This window comes from Anopheles aquasalis, chromosome 3, assembly GCF_943734665.1.
Source record: "Anopheles aquasalis chromosome 3, idAnoAquaMG_Q_19, whole genome shotgun sequence".
NCBI lineage: Eukaryota > Metazoa > Arthropoda > Insecta > Diptera > Culicidae > Anopheles > Anopheles aquasalis.
Window position 1 is genome coordinate 3,397,501 of NC_064878.1, and position 15,000 is coordinate 3,412,500.

The 15,000-nt window shown below is 48.6% G+C and overlaps 7 protein-coding genes across 9 annotated transcripts in view; 2 read left to right on the forward strand and 5 right to left on the reverse strand.

The window, feature by feature from the left end:
* LOC126579224 (death-associated inhibitor of apoptosis 2) overlaps positions 1–613 on the forward strand; it is a 2,087-nt gene extending 1,474 nt beyond the window's left edge. The window contains exon 2 of the mRNA XM_050242628.1: positions 37–613. Within this exon, the coding sequence (XP_050098585.1) occupies positions 37–125 (89 nt within the window). The 3' untranslated portion in view covers positions 126–613. The remainder of the gene's footprint in view (positions 1–36) is intronic.
* A 105-nt stretch (positions 614–718) lies between these two features.
* Positions 719–2,030, reverse strand: LOC126579225 (ribosomal RNA-processing protein 8). The gene is made up of 3 exons (XM_050242630.1): positions 1,356–2,030; positions 1,046–1,282; positions 719–970 (listed from the first exon to the last, which is right to left on the reverse strand). The coding sequence occupies exons 1-3, from the start codon at positions 2,009–2,011 to the stop codon at positions 757–759; spliced, it is 1,107 nt and encodes a 368-aa protein (XP_050098587.1). The 5' UTR covers positions 2,012–2,030; the 3' UTR covers positions 719–756.
* A 126-nt stretch (positions 2,031–2,156) lies between these two features.
* LOC126574390 (uncharacterized) lies at positions 2,157–3,500 on the forward strand. Of its 3 annotated transcripts, none has more exons than XM_050234574.1 (3): positions 2,157–2,236; positions 2,310–2,992; positions 3,076–3,500. In XM_050234574.1, the coding sequence occupies exons 2-3, from the start codon at positions 2,392–2,394 to the stop codon at positions 3,393–3,395; spliced, it is 921 nt and encodes a 306-aa protein (XP_050090531.1). In that variant the 5' UTR covers positions 2,157–2,236; positions 2,310–2,391; the 3' UTR covers positions 3,396–3,500. The 3 variants fall into 3 exon arrangements, with proteins under 3 accessions (XP_050090531.1, XP_050090533.1, XP_050090532.1); XM_050234576.1 differs by having other exon boundaries at positions 2,183–2,236; positions 2,313–2,992; XM_050234575.1 differs by lacking the exon at positions 2,157–2,236 and having other exon boundaries at positions 2,252–2,992.
* LOC126574389 (peroxidase-like) lies at positions 3,486–5,580 on the reverse strand. The gene is made up of 4 exons (XM_050234573.1): positions 5,229–5,580; positions 4,418–5,144; positions 3,998–4,337; positions 3,486–3,918 (listed from the first exon to the last, which is right to left on the reverse strand). Exons 1-4 carry the CDS (start codon positions 5,578–5,580, stop codon positions 3,556–3,558), a joined length of 1,782 nt encoding a protein of 593 aa, XP_050090530.1. The 3' UTR covers positions 3,486–3,555.
* Positions 5,581–6,731: 1,151 nt separating this feature from the next.
* LOC126576125 (peroxidase-like) lies at positions 6,732–8,706 on the reverse strand. Its single transcript, XM_050237250.1, has 4 exons — positions 8,361–8,706; positions 7,555–8,290; positions 7,160–7,487; positions 6,732–7,091 (listed from the first exon to the last, which is right to left on the reverse strand). Exons 1-4 carry the CDS (start codon positions 8,704–8,706, stop codon positions 6,732–6,734), a joined length of 1,770 nt encoding a protein of 589 aa, XP_050093207.1.
* A 401-nt stretch (positions 8,707–9,107) lies between these two features.
* Positions 9,108–11,183, reverse strand: LOC126574965 (peroxidase-like). The gene is made up of 4 exons (XM_050235408.1): positions 10,810–11,183; positions 10,001–10,730; positions 9,593–9,923; positions 9,108–9,501 (listed from the first exon to the last, which is right to left on the reverse strand). Exons 1-4 carry the CDS (start codon positions 11,162–11,164, stop codon positions 9,136–9,138), a joined length of 1,782 nt encoding a protein of 593 aa, XP_050091365.1. The 5' UTR covers positions 11,165–11,183; the 3' UTR covers positions 9,108–9,135.
* Positions 11,184–11,455: 272 nt separating this feature from the next.
* On the reverse strand, positions 11,456–13,448 carry LOC126579055 (peroxidase-like). Its single transcript, XM_050242279.1, has 4 exons — positions 13,097–13,448; positions 12,294–13,029; positions 11,898–12,228; positions 11,456–11,818 (listed from the first exon to the last, which is right to left on the reverse strand). Exons 1-4 carry the CDS (start codon positions 13,446–13,448, stop codon positions 11,456–11,458), a joined length of 1,782 nt encoding a protein of 593 aa, XP_050098236.1.
* Between the last annotated feature and the right edge of the window lie 1,552 nt (positions 13,449–15,000).

Sequence of the window (15,000 nt, forward strand, 5' to 3'; positions counted from 1 at the left end):
TTTTTGGTTAATCAGCTCACATTCGCTTTTCCATAGTTTCCTGCGTCCAGTGTGCACCGGCCATCACCCATTGTCCTGTCTGCCGGGCCCTCATCACGGGACGGGTTCGCACATTTTTCTCGTAAGATTTGCGCGCAGTCCCACCACTCAAAAAACCAATGCCACCTCGCATCAACTTAGTGTGTTATAGCGTGTGTTCACCGTTGTAGATTGGTGTTGGAGAAAGATCTATTGCTCAGAACTCGAAGCAGCTCGGTGATGCGGTAGTTAATCGTAAATAATGTTAACGTATGGAAAGCCTGGTAGTATTTAAAACCGTTCCGACTTTGTCTTCTTTAAATATTTATTTTGGTTAGAACTGACTCTCAGCTAGGAAGGAACAGTACCGGTGGTGTCGCGCTGATGCGTCGCCTAGGCTACGGTACGTTAAATTAAATTCGAAACGTTCGAATGGCTCAAAAAGTAGGGTGTAAAGAAATTATTGCTCAGAACATATTTGAGGAAATGATTTTTCTGTTAGATTAGCTGTAAGAAATTGATTGTGGTATTACCTTCTGTCAGGACTGTCCGTCGTGGGTTTTCCAATAAACTTAGTGTTGCATAACGTGTTAAATTGCGACGTAGTGTCGGCGCCGTTTACTTTGTTTTCGTTGCCAAGAGAAACATCCTAGGAAGCTAGTGTGCTGGCTAGTACCAATCCGGATGGGATAAGCATAAGTAGAGAAAGTCGTCCTCTTAATTTATTCTTCATTTTCTTTATCGCTTCTTATACAAACAAGGTTTCAGACTGAAGGGCTTTATCTTGGTCGATCCTCGCAACACCGTGCGGTCTTTCTTGAAATTGAAAAAATAGAACAACTTGTGCTTGAGGTCCTTGTTCTCCAGCTCGAACCCACATTGGCGAACCTTCGCCACGAACTCGTTCACATTATCGAAACGCGACGATACCTCCGCTATTTTCAGGATACCCCTGTGGCAGTGGCAAGAAATGGGCATAGAATTACGACTCCGGATGGATGAAACAGTGATCCTACGTGATACTTACCCCACCTTTAACACTCGATTCGCTTCCAGCAGAAAGTCGGCCAGGTTGGTGCCCATCAGTGAGAGACAGAACACGACCACGTTGACGAAGTTACTCTCGAGCGGTGTGTGGGCCATATCGCAAGCAATCACGTTACTGTTGTGGGCGACCAAATCGAGGGAGTACACCTGGTTCGGTAACGATTCCGCTAGCCGTGCTTCTCCACACCCGAAATCGGCCACGATGGTATTTTTGGGGCTAGAAAAAGATTCAAATTATGCATTGGAAGTCGAACCTGACCCGTTCCCGTACCCGGCACGATGTTACTTACAGCTTTCGAATGCTCTTAATCATTCTATCGAGCGGATTCATCGACCATTGCACTATTTGATGCCGGTAGCCCTCGTGGTACGCAGCGAACGAACCGGGATCCTCCGCGAACAGTTGTTGCGCTTGTTCTCCGGTCGATTTGTAGAGCTGCTCGTTGATGAACCGAAAGCGAGAACCCTTCAACCTTTCCACCAGTTTCTCCCGTAAATTGGCCGGTTCTTTAGGAGCCGCCCGGACACTAGGTTTCTGTTTGGTATCGTTCGTTTCCTTCGCTGCAGCCTTCTTTCCGTTGGTAGCGGTCGCCGGGATTTGAGCCTCCGGGTTGTGTTTGTTCTTCTTCTTGGATTTGCTATCATTTTCGGTCACGTCCGTCGGTGCCTTGCGTTTCTTGCCTTCCTTTCTTTCGTCTGCTGGCGTGTTCCGCTTTGTGTTATCCTTTTTGATTCCATTTTCCCGACTGGACGATTCTGGTTTAGGCAAACGAACAGACCAACCGGGGGGCCTGCTAGGATCATCGATTACAGGGCCACCGTTCTCTGCAGTCGGAGCCGTCTTTTTCACTTTATTCGTTTTATCGCGCTTTTTAGAAAATCGGAAATCGGTACCGATGCTGGGTAAATCGGTTTCCCAATCTCCTTCACTAAACACTTTACTCATTTTGCCACCGGCAGATCCTTTTTCGCGGAAACGCAAGAGGTAAATAAACGCACGTGCGTATGAGGAGCCGTACTACGCTTGAGTAACAGTCGTATACGGTCGTAAGCGGGCCTTTGGTGGCTAGGGATGCTCAGCGTGTTGTGATAGGGGTTTGTTGTCGTTTTTGGTGGAGTGAAATCATCTGATCATCGACCCGTTTTGCAGGACGATTTCATCATTTCCTGTGTAAGTGGACGGAACCGGAATAAAACGGACGAAAGTATCACATCCGAGTGCTAATCCTCACATATCTCTACAGCAGTGTTTTCGTTCAATTGCCTGCCGGAAACCCAAACTAAGGTGTACGTGGTACGGTGGGTCACATGAGCAACTGAGCCGCGATGTCCAAGTTACCAATCACGGATCCGGCCATTCGGATAGTACCGTCCAAGGAATTGAAGCAATTCATCGGGACCAAACTGGTGGTACCGGCGTCAGCTCCTGTGACCTTGCGAAACATACACTCGGCCTACAATAAGGCCGGCCAGCGTGCCACCACCGGTCAAGTTGCGGAACAATTGAAAACACCGATTCCGAAAGCCACAGCCGAGTTCACGGCCACGGAACGTCGAGTGATTGAAGATTGTATCACTAAGCAGGAGGCGGACGATGAAACAACGGATCAGGCATGTGTCTTCGACTGTACCGATGATACTAAGCCTGCTTCGATGAAAAACTGCCTGGGATTAGCGGATATCAGATGGCTGTTCAACGCGTTGACCGAAATGCGTAAGACAGATAGCACGGTTCCATTTCTGCATGCCCTGCTCGCCGGTTGCCCCCTGGTGATGCCCGAGAATCCGGTCCAGGAGCGTAATCCCGTGCTGGAGGCACGTTGTCAGCTGCTGCGGAAGCAACAGGAAGAGCGTGATTACAACCGGATGACCAAGAACGTGGACAGCATTCGAAAGCATATGCCCGAGGAAACGATCGGATATCAAGGTAATCAAAGAGTGAATGGGCCAAGTACCCTTCCCGTAACAGCTCCCTTCACAACCCTCTCTTCTCGTTCTCTTTCCTCACAGTAAAACAGATCAATCGGCACCTGATCGCGGTCGCACAGTTCCTGTTTTCCGTAGCAGCAGGATTTGCGTTCGGATTCATCGGTATTGCGCTAATCGTAGGACAGATGGATTTCGGTGTGCGTCTGCTACTCGGTATCGTCATTGCACTCATCATTGCGTTGGCCGAGATATACTTCCTTGCGAAGCGGTTGAATGCCGAGTACGAGCTACCGGTTCCGTCGCCGTTGGCACCGAAAGAGCCTTCTACAAAGGTCGTCGAATCCATTCCGATCGAAGTGCAGCCGAAACGAGGTGGCAAAAAGAAGCAGCACAAAGATTAATGGTTTTTTAGTAATGTGATTGCTTTCGATCGACTTCCGTTTCATAGTCATCAGTTACTTCATCGTCGTTTCGTTGTTAAATATAAATGTGGTCATTTCATCTGATTCTAGTTTATTGATTTACAAATTCATTCAAAAAGAGAACCTATTGTGCTCCACTTTATACCATACGGTTAAGGACTGGCGTCGGGAGACTGCTGCAGGGTATGATCGGATTAGTGTTTGAGGGCAGAAGGAATGCAAAACGCTGCATATCCTGCACATCGATCGTGGTATCGCACAGGATACGAGCCATGTTCGCCTTTCGGATCTCGGCAAGCTGTTTCAACGTGAAACCCACCCCTGATTGGCCGTTCTCGTAGAAGAAGCGATCACCACGGCGTGTTCGCAAGAACTGTTCGGTCAGAATGCACCGCATCACGGCACCCACCTCGCTGCCGTCTATTTTCTTTTCGAATGCCAATCCTACCGCCAGATCCAGATCATTCACTGACCGATAGTAGATGCTTAGTAGCTCAATAGCCTAGGGCACAAGGAAAAATCAAAATGAAATTCACTGTAGCGAAAATTCCGACGTCCATAATGCGAACACCGTCTTTTACCTCTGGTTGGAGGAACTGGTTATACCCGGTCCACGTGTTCACTCGCGCATTATGATTCAATCCACAATACTGCAAGAAATCATTGTATCCGGGCAAACCATGATCGCGAGCTCGCTGAATGTCGATCGATTTCAAATCCGTACCGAAACGATTGTTAAACCGGAACAGGAAGTGCTTGGTGGCCGGATCAAGGCTGTCGTCGTGACGGCCCATCGGCTGCGTGGTCAAGCCACGCAAAAGTGCTGCATAACGATCAGTCGTCTCCTCCAGTATGGTCGGGTTATTAGTGTGATCGTTGATGTCGACCTGTTTGTAGAGTTGCTTGTTTTGTTCATAAAGACTGCAAAGAGAAAAGGATCGATATTAGCCCAAAAAAGGACCTTAATTGTATCGCATACGTGAGAGTGCCCAGGTGCATACTTGAGAGTGCCCTGAATGGCCGAATGGAAGAACCGGAAGGCGGCTGTCGTGTGTTCGTTCAGCACCGAAGGATTCACCTGCGCATCGTAATCGTCAACAAAACCTGTTGTCGCAAAGTTCAAACCTACAGAGCGCATATAAGATAATCCTAAAAGATTGGGCAGATACTCGTTGTATACGATGTGCTGATATTCGGCGATGTTGATACGGCGTGCCTCCTGGAACAGCTCCTCATCGGTCCACCCGTTGAAACGGGCGCGCAATCCACGCGCGATACGGTTGTGCTCTCGGACGAACATAATCTGTAGCAGGGCCAGCTGAGGGCTCTGATTCGCACGTCCATCACCGGTCAAATAACAAGACTCCACGGGCGTTCGCAGAGTGCACGCCGTGCCGGCATTCGGATGTCTCGGAGGCCAGTCACTGCCACCGCGGGTCTCTACCTTCAGCATCCCATTAGTCAGTGTACGCAGCTGTTGGCTTTCAGCCACCGTGTTACCGTAGACAAGCGACAGATCGAGGAACGAGGTAACACTATTGATCTGCTCCGCCTGCGTACAGTTGGTCGGAGCCAGATCGCACGTGGTTGCCGTTCGAATCATGTTCAAACACTCGATGTTACGCTCGGAGAACACGGGATCATTTTTGGCAACGGGTATAGCGAAGCAGCGAGCACCCGGGTTCGGTTGTAGCTTTCCATTTGCACAACACGTTACAGGATCTCTCACTAAAGATCGTGAAAAGGAATAAATGCAATGGGAATGTTAAAATGATCAAAAGGAAATCCTTTAACAAGGGATTGCTTCCTTACCTCCACGTGTGAGTGCCATGTCATGGGCCACAATCTGTCCGAACTGCATGTTAGCGAGCGTGAACTGGGGACTGTTCTGTTGACCCTCGCCAAATACTTCCACCGACAGTAATCGAGGGTTCGGTAGCTCGCTGCCATCGTCTGCCAACCGTGGAGAGGATATGCCATCGTTGTACCTCGGAGGTATTAAGCGATTAAACCTTGTATTGGTGGAACCCCACGTGGGGTTCTGAAGATTGTTGCAGCTTCCATCAAACGAACGGTAGGATTCGGTGGTAACACATTGTGCTGAGGATTCCCTTAGTCCGCAGAGCACCGCCAAGAGCAATGCTAGTAAACGGCTGTGCCACATCGTTTCGGAACCAATGACACTGATAATATGTAATTCTTAAGCTGTACAATCCGTTATCCCGTGCTCTGTTCCTTATTTATACTCCACGAGATAACATCGGATCATAAAAACAGATATTTCTGTACGAATCCGTTGTACAAAGTGTTTATGTAACTGCATGTGCTGTGTAGATCGAAAAACACATGTTTGTCCCCGCCTCTCAAGCATCTATGGCAAAAAATGAGAAAAACATGTTTGTTTAAGCTACTCTATACTCCCGCCTATTGGAAAACATCCAATTCTCGGGAAGATATCACTCCCATGTACACGGTTACTAGGCCAGGTTATGTTCAAATAGCAAAGGACCCGGTTCTGTGGAGCGGTGGACTATGTTACCGGCAAAAAAAACTCTGTCGTGACATGATTGTTTTGATGAACTCCTGATGGTTACGTGTCGATGAATTAAAATAGTATGATTTCATTTTTTGACTCTTTGAAAAGATTAATTTTATTATGTAAATTCAACATTCTGCGTTCATTTCCTTCAACGATTTCTATCTTTTCAAGCGTTCTAGATTATAGGAATGTAACCTGAGTGGAGGATGCGAAGAAAGGATACTTTCGCTCTTTTTATACATCCATAAAAAACCCATAAAAAAGGAATATGAACACACAAGTTCCAACAACTTCAAGCAACGACCGCAAAGATTCCGAAAAACAACCTCTGTTGAAAGCAAACATTTCTTGCTGTATCGATACAACACGTGTGCCAGATGTTGGAAGGACCTTCACTCAATATCAATCTCAATCCGCGACCCGACATCATACGAGGTAGTTAACATACGTAGCCTTCAAAATGCTACACCGTGGACACGTATACCTCTGTTTTTTTCATCCAAATTTTGGAGGGTGGGATCTGCCACAGTTTCAGATTGTTCAGTTGGTGTTTTTTTCCTCACAAGGGATTCGGATGGGTTTTCCAATATGTGCAGGATTTTCGAGGTGCTTGAAAGGTGACAATCCAGCGACACAAAATAGTGACCGTAGTGTGATATTCTTAAACCATTCTCTTCATCAAAATCAATCCAACCATCATTGAACTGCTCCGAATTTCTCTTTTTAGTACTGTGGTTGTAGATTGTATTACAAGATACGCCATGCGAATGAAATCATTACCAGAAGCGAACATCGAGCTGCGGTAGGGAGCTGCACAGTTGCAGTGGATTAAATTCCGCTATTTGCTGGAAGGCCTGACGCTGCATCTGCGTAACACCTGGTGAGTTGTTGCAGAGGATCCGTGCCATGCTGGCTTTCCGTATCTCTCGCAGCTGGTAAACCGTAAAGGCACCGGCAGTGTTACCATTCTCGTAGAAGAACCGATCACCACGGCGTGTGCGGAGGAACTGTTCCATCAGAATGCAGTGATAGGTCGGTCCGGCCTGTGTGCCCGGTATGTGTCGCTCGAAGAACTCGGACACCGTTAGATCCACGTCATCCACCGTACGGTACAACGCGGCTAAGCGTTGAAAATCCTGCCAAAAAAAGGGAATAAGATGAGAGTCCGAGTGTCCTTTTGACGAACGAGACGCAGTGCACTTACCGCAGGACCACGCAGTTCGACGAAATCTTGCCATCGTGTGGCCCGACTGAGTCCACAGTACTGGCGGAATGCGTTGTATCCAGCAATACCATGATCCCGGCTGCGCTGTATGTCCAGCGCCTTCAGATCCGTCCCGAAACGATTACCAAATCGGAAGAGGAAGTGACGGACCTCGGGATCGTAGCTTAAATCGGTGCGTGCAGATGGTTGTGTGGTCATGCCGCGTGTCAGCAACGTATAACCATCGTTTCGCTCCAATACCGTCGGATTAAACATGTGATCGTTGATGTTCAACGATCCCGTGATCGCTCGTGACTCCTGCGCTAAGCTGTGGAAACGAGTACGAGTGTCCAGGTAATGCTTATAAAGATCAACTCCGGAGGGCCCTCCCTTACCTTAAACTACCCATGATGGCCGAATGGAAGTACCGGAAGGCACCGTTCGAGTGCGAGTTTAGTGTGGTCGGATTGATGCTGGGACTGTAATCGTTGACGTAGTCGGGCGTGCGTTGAAGCAGGCCTCGCTGTGTCATTCGATCCGGCCCGAGGAACCATGGTAACCACTCGTAGTACACAATGTGCTGGTACTGGGCGATGTTGATACGGCGTGCCTCCTGGAACAGCTTCTCATCGTTCCACAGCGTGCGCTGGCGAGCGAGCAAACCTGCGATCCGATTATGCTCACGAAGGAACGCAATATGCAGGATGGTTAGTTCCGGTGTGATGTTGCTCCGTTCATCGCCCGTCAGGTAGCAGGTGTCGGTGGATAAACGCAGCGTACAAGCAGTGCCCGATTGTGGGTTACGTGGTGGCCAATCCGTGCCATTACGATTTTCCACCTTCATGCGTCCTCCGACGAAGGCTCGTAGTTGAGCATTCTGCTGGGCACTGTTACCGTACACCAGGGACAGATCGAGGAAGGAAGTGGCTTCGTTCAGCTGCTGAGCAGGGCTACTGACACTGCAGGCTGCCTGGTTCACATCGAAAGTGCTGCGAGTCCGTACGAGATCAAGACACTGGCCACCACCAGCTGCCGTGATCGGATCGTTCGGTGGCAACGGAATCGGGTAGCATCGGCGTCCCGGATTGCTTACCACGCGTCCATTCGTACAGCAGGGCACCGAATCGGAACCTACGACAGAAGTGCATCAGTAGTACGATCGGTTCCGGTTACTTACCACCCCCCCGCCTTGCTTAGTTACCTCCCGCTCGGAGTCCCATATCATGTGCCACCACCTGGCCAAACTGCATGTTCACCAGCGTGGTACGAGGGTCCTGTATGAACTGCTCGTTGAATAGCGTCAGCGAGAGGACGCGAGCACTCGGTAGCTCCGTACCGGTTCTTGAGCGGCGTGGTGTCGAGACACCGTCACCATAATCGGCCGGTAGCAGTCGACCGTAGGCAGTGCCGGCCGCTCCCCACGAAGGATTCTGAAGGTTGTTGCACCTTCCATCGTACGTTCGGTACGGGGAAGTGCTATCACACTGCCCTCGAACACGGCCTAAGCCAAACGCGACCAGAAGCCACACTCCAACCGGTGGCCACATGTTTTAACAGGTGGATCCGATCTATTCGGATCCTATTTTGCGATGGAAACCATCTCGAGCTCCTTTTATATGCCCAAGGCTGAACGTGTGGACATGTGGGCAATGCTTCTTCCGCTAGAAACAATCAAATATATTGAGCTCGATAAGCTAAGGTAGATCACAATCAAGGCCTTTGTAGCTTGGGAGCGCATTGTGTGCTGTGCTACTCTTTTTTCTGGTCCGGATTGTCCTCTTTAATCGCTTTCATTTGTAGCTGGTTACCTTTAACTTTAGGATTACATTCTAAGGATTATTAGGCATCATTTTTCTAAAGGAAAACATTACAAAATTTACTGAAGTATCGAATCATTCCTATTTCGGATGCTATACAGCTAAATCGATAACACGTTGATAAGCTTGTTACTCATTCGATGAATAAGAGCCCGTTGTTTATTTCCATGAATCCAGATCGACCTCCGACAAACCGGAACAAGGCGACACCTTGTTCGATCCCGCATCGATCGCTGCAAAAGCCTTCGGTTGCATGCCGTCCAGCTTGGGCGTATTATCGCACAACAGCCGGGCAATGTTTGCTTTCCGCAGCTGCTTGAACTGCTCCTTGGAGAAGCCCACGGTGGGATCGGATGTTTCGAAGAAGAACCGATCACCGACCCGGGTCCGGTGGAACTGTTCCAGCAGGATGCAACGGAACGTTGCACCCACCTGTGTGCCGGGGATATGCTTCTCGAACAATCCGGCCACGGTCAGTTCCACATCGTCCACCGACGCGTACACCGAGCCCAATCGAGCAGCATCCTGTACGGGATGATGATATTTAAAAATTCATTCTAAAGAATTACTCGCACAACGGGTTAGACGAGAGAGCGAGAGAGAGAGAGCACCGTACCTGTGGTGAGTGTAGCAAGGATGTTAAATCATCAAAATTGGCGGCCCTCGGTAGACCACACCATTCGCGGAAACGGTTGTAACTGGGCAGTCCATGATCACGCGCCCGCTGTATGTCGATCGCTCGCAGGTCATTACCGAACGGTGCATCAAACTTGAAGAGATTGTGCTTCAACTCGTGGTCGATATTGAGATCGATGCGGCCCATCGGTTGAGTGGCCAAACCACGCGATAACTGAGCGTACTTGCAGGGAGCTTCGAGGATGGCAGGATTCAGCGTATGATCGGTAAAACTGATCTCACCGGCTTTCGTTCGATTCTCGTGATCCAAACTGTCAACATACCAGCAGTTTATCGATGATGTGTGTTTTCTAATAGGGTAATTAAAATAAAAGCGCCATGTACTCACTGCAGTTGGGCAACGATGGCACTGTGGAAGTACCGGAACGCTGCATGGGCGTTCGAATTTAGCGTTGTTGGATTCACATCGCCACGATACTCATGATCAAGCACGCTCGCCAGGCTGCGCTTATCTCCATTCTCCGGCAGTGGAAGAAAGTTCGGCAACCACTCGTAGAACACGATCTGCTGGTACTGGGCGATGTTAATGCGTCGTGCCTCCTGGAACAGCTTCTCATCGTTCCACGCTGGGTGGAGAGCTGCCAAGCGCTTTGCAATCCGGTTGTGCTCCCGAAGGAACAGGATGTGTAGGATGGCCATATGTGGGCTAATGTTGGCACGCCCATCACCGGTCAGATAGCAGGCATCCTCGGCATTACGCTGTACACATACGGTGCTGGCATTCGGGTTACGCGGTGGCCAATCGGAACCATCGCGAGTTTCCACCTTCAACAGGCCACCGGTAAACTGGCGCAGGGGAGTGTTTTCCTCCACACTGTTTCCATACACGACCGACAGGTCGATAAATGATGTCGCAAGATTGAGCTGTTCCGCTTTCTTGCTCTTTGAACAGCTGCCCGGATCGGCATCGCAATCGTTGATAGTTCGCAGGAAATCGAGGCACTGAACTCCGGCCGATCCCATGACGGGATCATCGGCAGCGACCGGTATCGGGTAGCATCGTGGGTCAGGATTTGATACAGGCTTCCCTCCACTACAGCACGGCAGTATATCGGCACCTATAAATTCGAACGCACGGGAAAAACCATCAGCAAATGCAGGGATCCTGTTAACAGCAGGAAACGAAATTTTCTTTACTTCCGCTCGTGAAGCCCATATCGTGGGCCACCAGTTGACCGAACTGCATGCTAAGCAGCGTGAACGCTGGCTCCAGTACATTCTCATCTCCGAATAGCTTCATCGAAAGAAGCCTAGCACTCGGTAGTTCGGAACCACCCGTGGCTTTCCGGGGGCTCTTTACGCCATCGCCGTAGTCAGCGTCGATTAAGCGTCCGTAAGCGGTGTTCGCTGCACCCCAGCTGGGGTTCTGCAGATTGTTACAGGTGCCATCCAGTGTTCGGTACGGAGATGTCACGTTGCAGCTGGTGGCTTGGGCACAGTCACTCCACCAACCACAGCACACGAACAGGAGCAACTTCAAGCTCATCCACATCTTCCTACACTCGATGAAAGTAGATTAATTAATTGATGCGTGCCTCTAATCAAGGGCAGGCTTATATACTTCCGATCGTTACATGCTGCTACTTGTTACAACTGATTACACAGATGTGAGTTGTGTGCATTCGACCGACGTTCCGGTCATTGTTTGCGACAATCGACAGCAAAGTAAAGCGTCTGATTAATAGTCACATCAATTCTCTAAAGCATTTTCAATCACTTTCAACGTAATTAAATCGGTACGATGCTGTAGTGTCAATGAGCTACCTTTATTTGATTCTCCTAATTAATTCCACGCACTCAAATCCACCACCGGCAGCTTGGAGCAGGGCTCTACCGAGTTGCCAGAGGACAAACTACGGAAAGCATCCGGTTGCATGCTCTCCAGCCCGACCGTATTGTCGCACAGTAGCCTCGCCATCGTTGCCTTCCTGAGCTGGCTGAGCTGAGTTTGACTAAAACCAACGTGCTTATTGTTGGTTTCGAAGAAGAACCGATCACCCACACGGGTACGATAGAACTGTTCCTCCAGAATGCACTGGAACGTTTCTCCTGACTGACTGTCCTCGAGATGCTTCTCGAAAAAACCGGCCACCGTTAGTTCCACATCCTCCACGGATGTGTAGACCGATGCGAAAAGGGCTGGAAGCTGCCAGTAAAACGGGAGCATTTTTATCAATAAGTTACCGTTCCTAGAGCATTCCATGACAATTATCCTGCAAGCATACCTGCGGTGAGTTTAATCGTGATCCCAAATCGGAAAAACTCTTAATCTTCCCCAGTCCGCACCACTCGCGGAACTTGTTGTAGCTCGGTAGACCGTGATCACGAGCGCGCTGAATGTCGAGCGAACGAAGATCGTTACCGACCGGGCCGCCAAATTTGAAAAAGTTGTTCTTCAGCTCGTAGTCGATGTTACGATCAACCTTACCCATCTGCTGCGTAGACATGCCACGTGACAGCTGGGCATACTTGCAGGGAGCCTCCAGGATGTTCGGATTGAGGGTGTGATCGGTAATGCTGATGTCACCATCGGTGGTACGGTTTTCGCTGGCCAATCTAACGGGGTAGTTAGCTGATGATTCATACGGTACGTAAGGCCTAAAATCAATCGCGATACTCACTGCAAGTGACTGATGGCCGCACTGTGAAAATATCGGAACGCCGCGTTGGCATTCGAGTTCAGCGTTGTTGGGTTCACATTGTGTCGGTAAAGATTCGTAGATTCTTCCTTCTCTTGGATGATACCACGATCCTCCATGTTTTCCCACCCGAGGAAGTTCGGTAGCCACTCATAGTACACGATCTGCTGGTACTGAGCGATATTGATGCGACGAGCTTCCTGGAAAAGTTTCTCATCATCCCACGCGGAATGTAGCGATGCCAATTGCTTCGCGATCCGGTTGTGCTCCCGGAGGAACAGGATGTGTAGGATGGTTAAATGTGGGGTAAGATTGGCACGAGCATCGCCCGTCGCGTAACAGGCATCGTCCGGTTTGTTTTGCACACAAGCGACACTTGACTGTGGGTTACGCGGTGGCCAATCGGATCCGCCACGTCTTTCCACCTTCATCAGACCACCGGTAAACTGGCGCAGGGGAGTGTTCTCCTCCACACTGTTTCCATACACGAGCGAGAGATCGAGAAACGATGTCGCACTGTTGAGCTGTTCCGCTTTCTTGCTATTTGAACAGCTGGACGGATCGGCATCACAATCGGTAATGGTTCGCAGGAAATCGAGACACTTAGCGCCAGTCGCTCCCATCACGGGATCATCGGCAGCGACCGGTATCGGGTAGCATCGTGGGTCAGGATTTGGATCTGGTTGCCCTCCACCACAGCACGGCAACGAGTCAACAGCTGATAATAATTTACAGTAAAACATTAACACTGGAAATGGGAATCAAACAGCCATGCCACTAGTTACCTCCGGCCGTGAAGCCCATATCATGAGCCACGATCTGTCCAAACTGCATGTTGATCAAGGTGTAGGCCGGATCCAGCACGTTGGCATCGCTGAAGAGCTTGTTCGAGACGGTTCTCGCACTGGGCAGATCGGCACCACTCGTAGCCTTTCGGGGGCTCTTTACGCCATCACCATAGTCCGCCGCGATCAAGCGTCCGTAAACGGTGTTGGCCGCTCCCCAGCTAGGATTTTGCAGATTGTTACAGGTGCCATCAAACGTTCGATATCGCGACGAAGCATTGCAAGAGGAATGCACGTTATCGCCAATGGCGTAGGAGACTAAACACAGAAACACTAACAACGGTATGGCCATATTCGCCAGAGCAAATTTTTCGGTTTTTGGCTTCGTCACTGACGGTATAGCATTTATATACCTCGCAGAGGGCACCAGTAAATGGGATCGTTCTAATCAGCCAATGCCTGGAAGGCTGCGCTTGATTGCACAGTTGGTATGTCTCTTAGGCGATTGTTCTACTAAATAACAAGCTATGTTATCATAGCAACAACTTACACAATAAGTACGTTTACAATTCGTTTCATACAACCATTTTTGGAAAGCCTAATTTGAAAGCATATAATATACTTACTGTATATTCGTACAGGTTTTGCTAGCAACGTTCCGCGAGCTGTAACAACAGACCAGTTGTTGGAAATGTTGCTCATCGTTTGTTTTAGACTTTTTTGCTCTCAAGACCTTCCGGAGCTTCCAGTTGGGATGGGCATAGGAATGCCATAACAACATAAACTGTGAGCGTGTCTAACTAAGGCTAGGTACTCAGAGCATTGCGTGTACATGTCACCAGCGCAAGTGAACCTCGGCGAAATGCGATGAACAAACGGCCACATCTGTTCTATGTTTGCATTTGTTTGGGTTTTCTGTGACTCTAACTAGATTTGTTGGATTTCTCCGCGGAATCATGTATGATTGGTCGTCATGTAACTTTTTTTTTACTCTTTAATTCCGTAGATAACTCCATCAACTCCATTAAGGTTCAAGTTCGGGTCCAAAAAAGGCAAATTTTTGGCGATTTTTTGTGAATAAACTATTCAACTTAATTTTTTCAAGTGAATGTCATATTAAACTATAACTTTTCAAGAATATTTGGTTTTATTTTGGGGAAGATTCATTAAAAACTTCACCCATGGCATCAAATTTAAGAAAGGTACCTTTTCCGGGTCCCGGGTTCGTCGCTTAAATGGGCAAGTCTTTTGATTCGTACCGAAAACGGTGCCCATCGTAGCCGCATCATGGGTCATCCGAAAAATACAAATCAATATTATTTTGATAGATTATAAGTTTATCCAGGTAGCCTTCCTCGGCGGCCTCGTGGATGTTTTGTTGAATTTCCCATTTTTCGATTTTTGACAGATTTTTTAAAAAGTAATGCCCTTTACGATTCTACCTAAATAAAACAAATTTTACATACTTGTTACAAATACCTCCCAATAACACCCGGCTGTATGAAGCTGTTGGTACCACATACGAAATGTATCCAGTTGTGTACGTTTTGGAGGAGCTTGCCTGTGGGCTTCTAATGTACTGATTGGAAGACACTTCGGTTTACCTAATTACTACCGCATTTCATCATGTGGCGTATAACGAACAGAGTTTCGGTTGTGTAGCTGTTATCGAAGATTTGGAAACAAGAAATACCGCAGTACATAAGCAGCATGGAATCTTCTAGACACTTCCTTCTTTTTTTCTTTCTTATCACAACTGTTTTACGTGCATGTTGTTTTCGTTTCAAGCTTCTTTCGCAGAGCAACAATTTGCATTCGATGCATTCGTTGGAGTACTCGCCACACCTCTTTGTGGCTTTTCAGCTGCCGAATTTTCTGGATTTAGATGACGTGTTGCTAAAGAA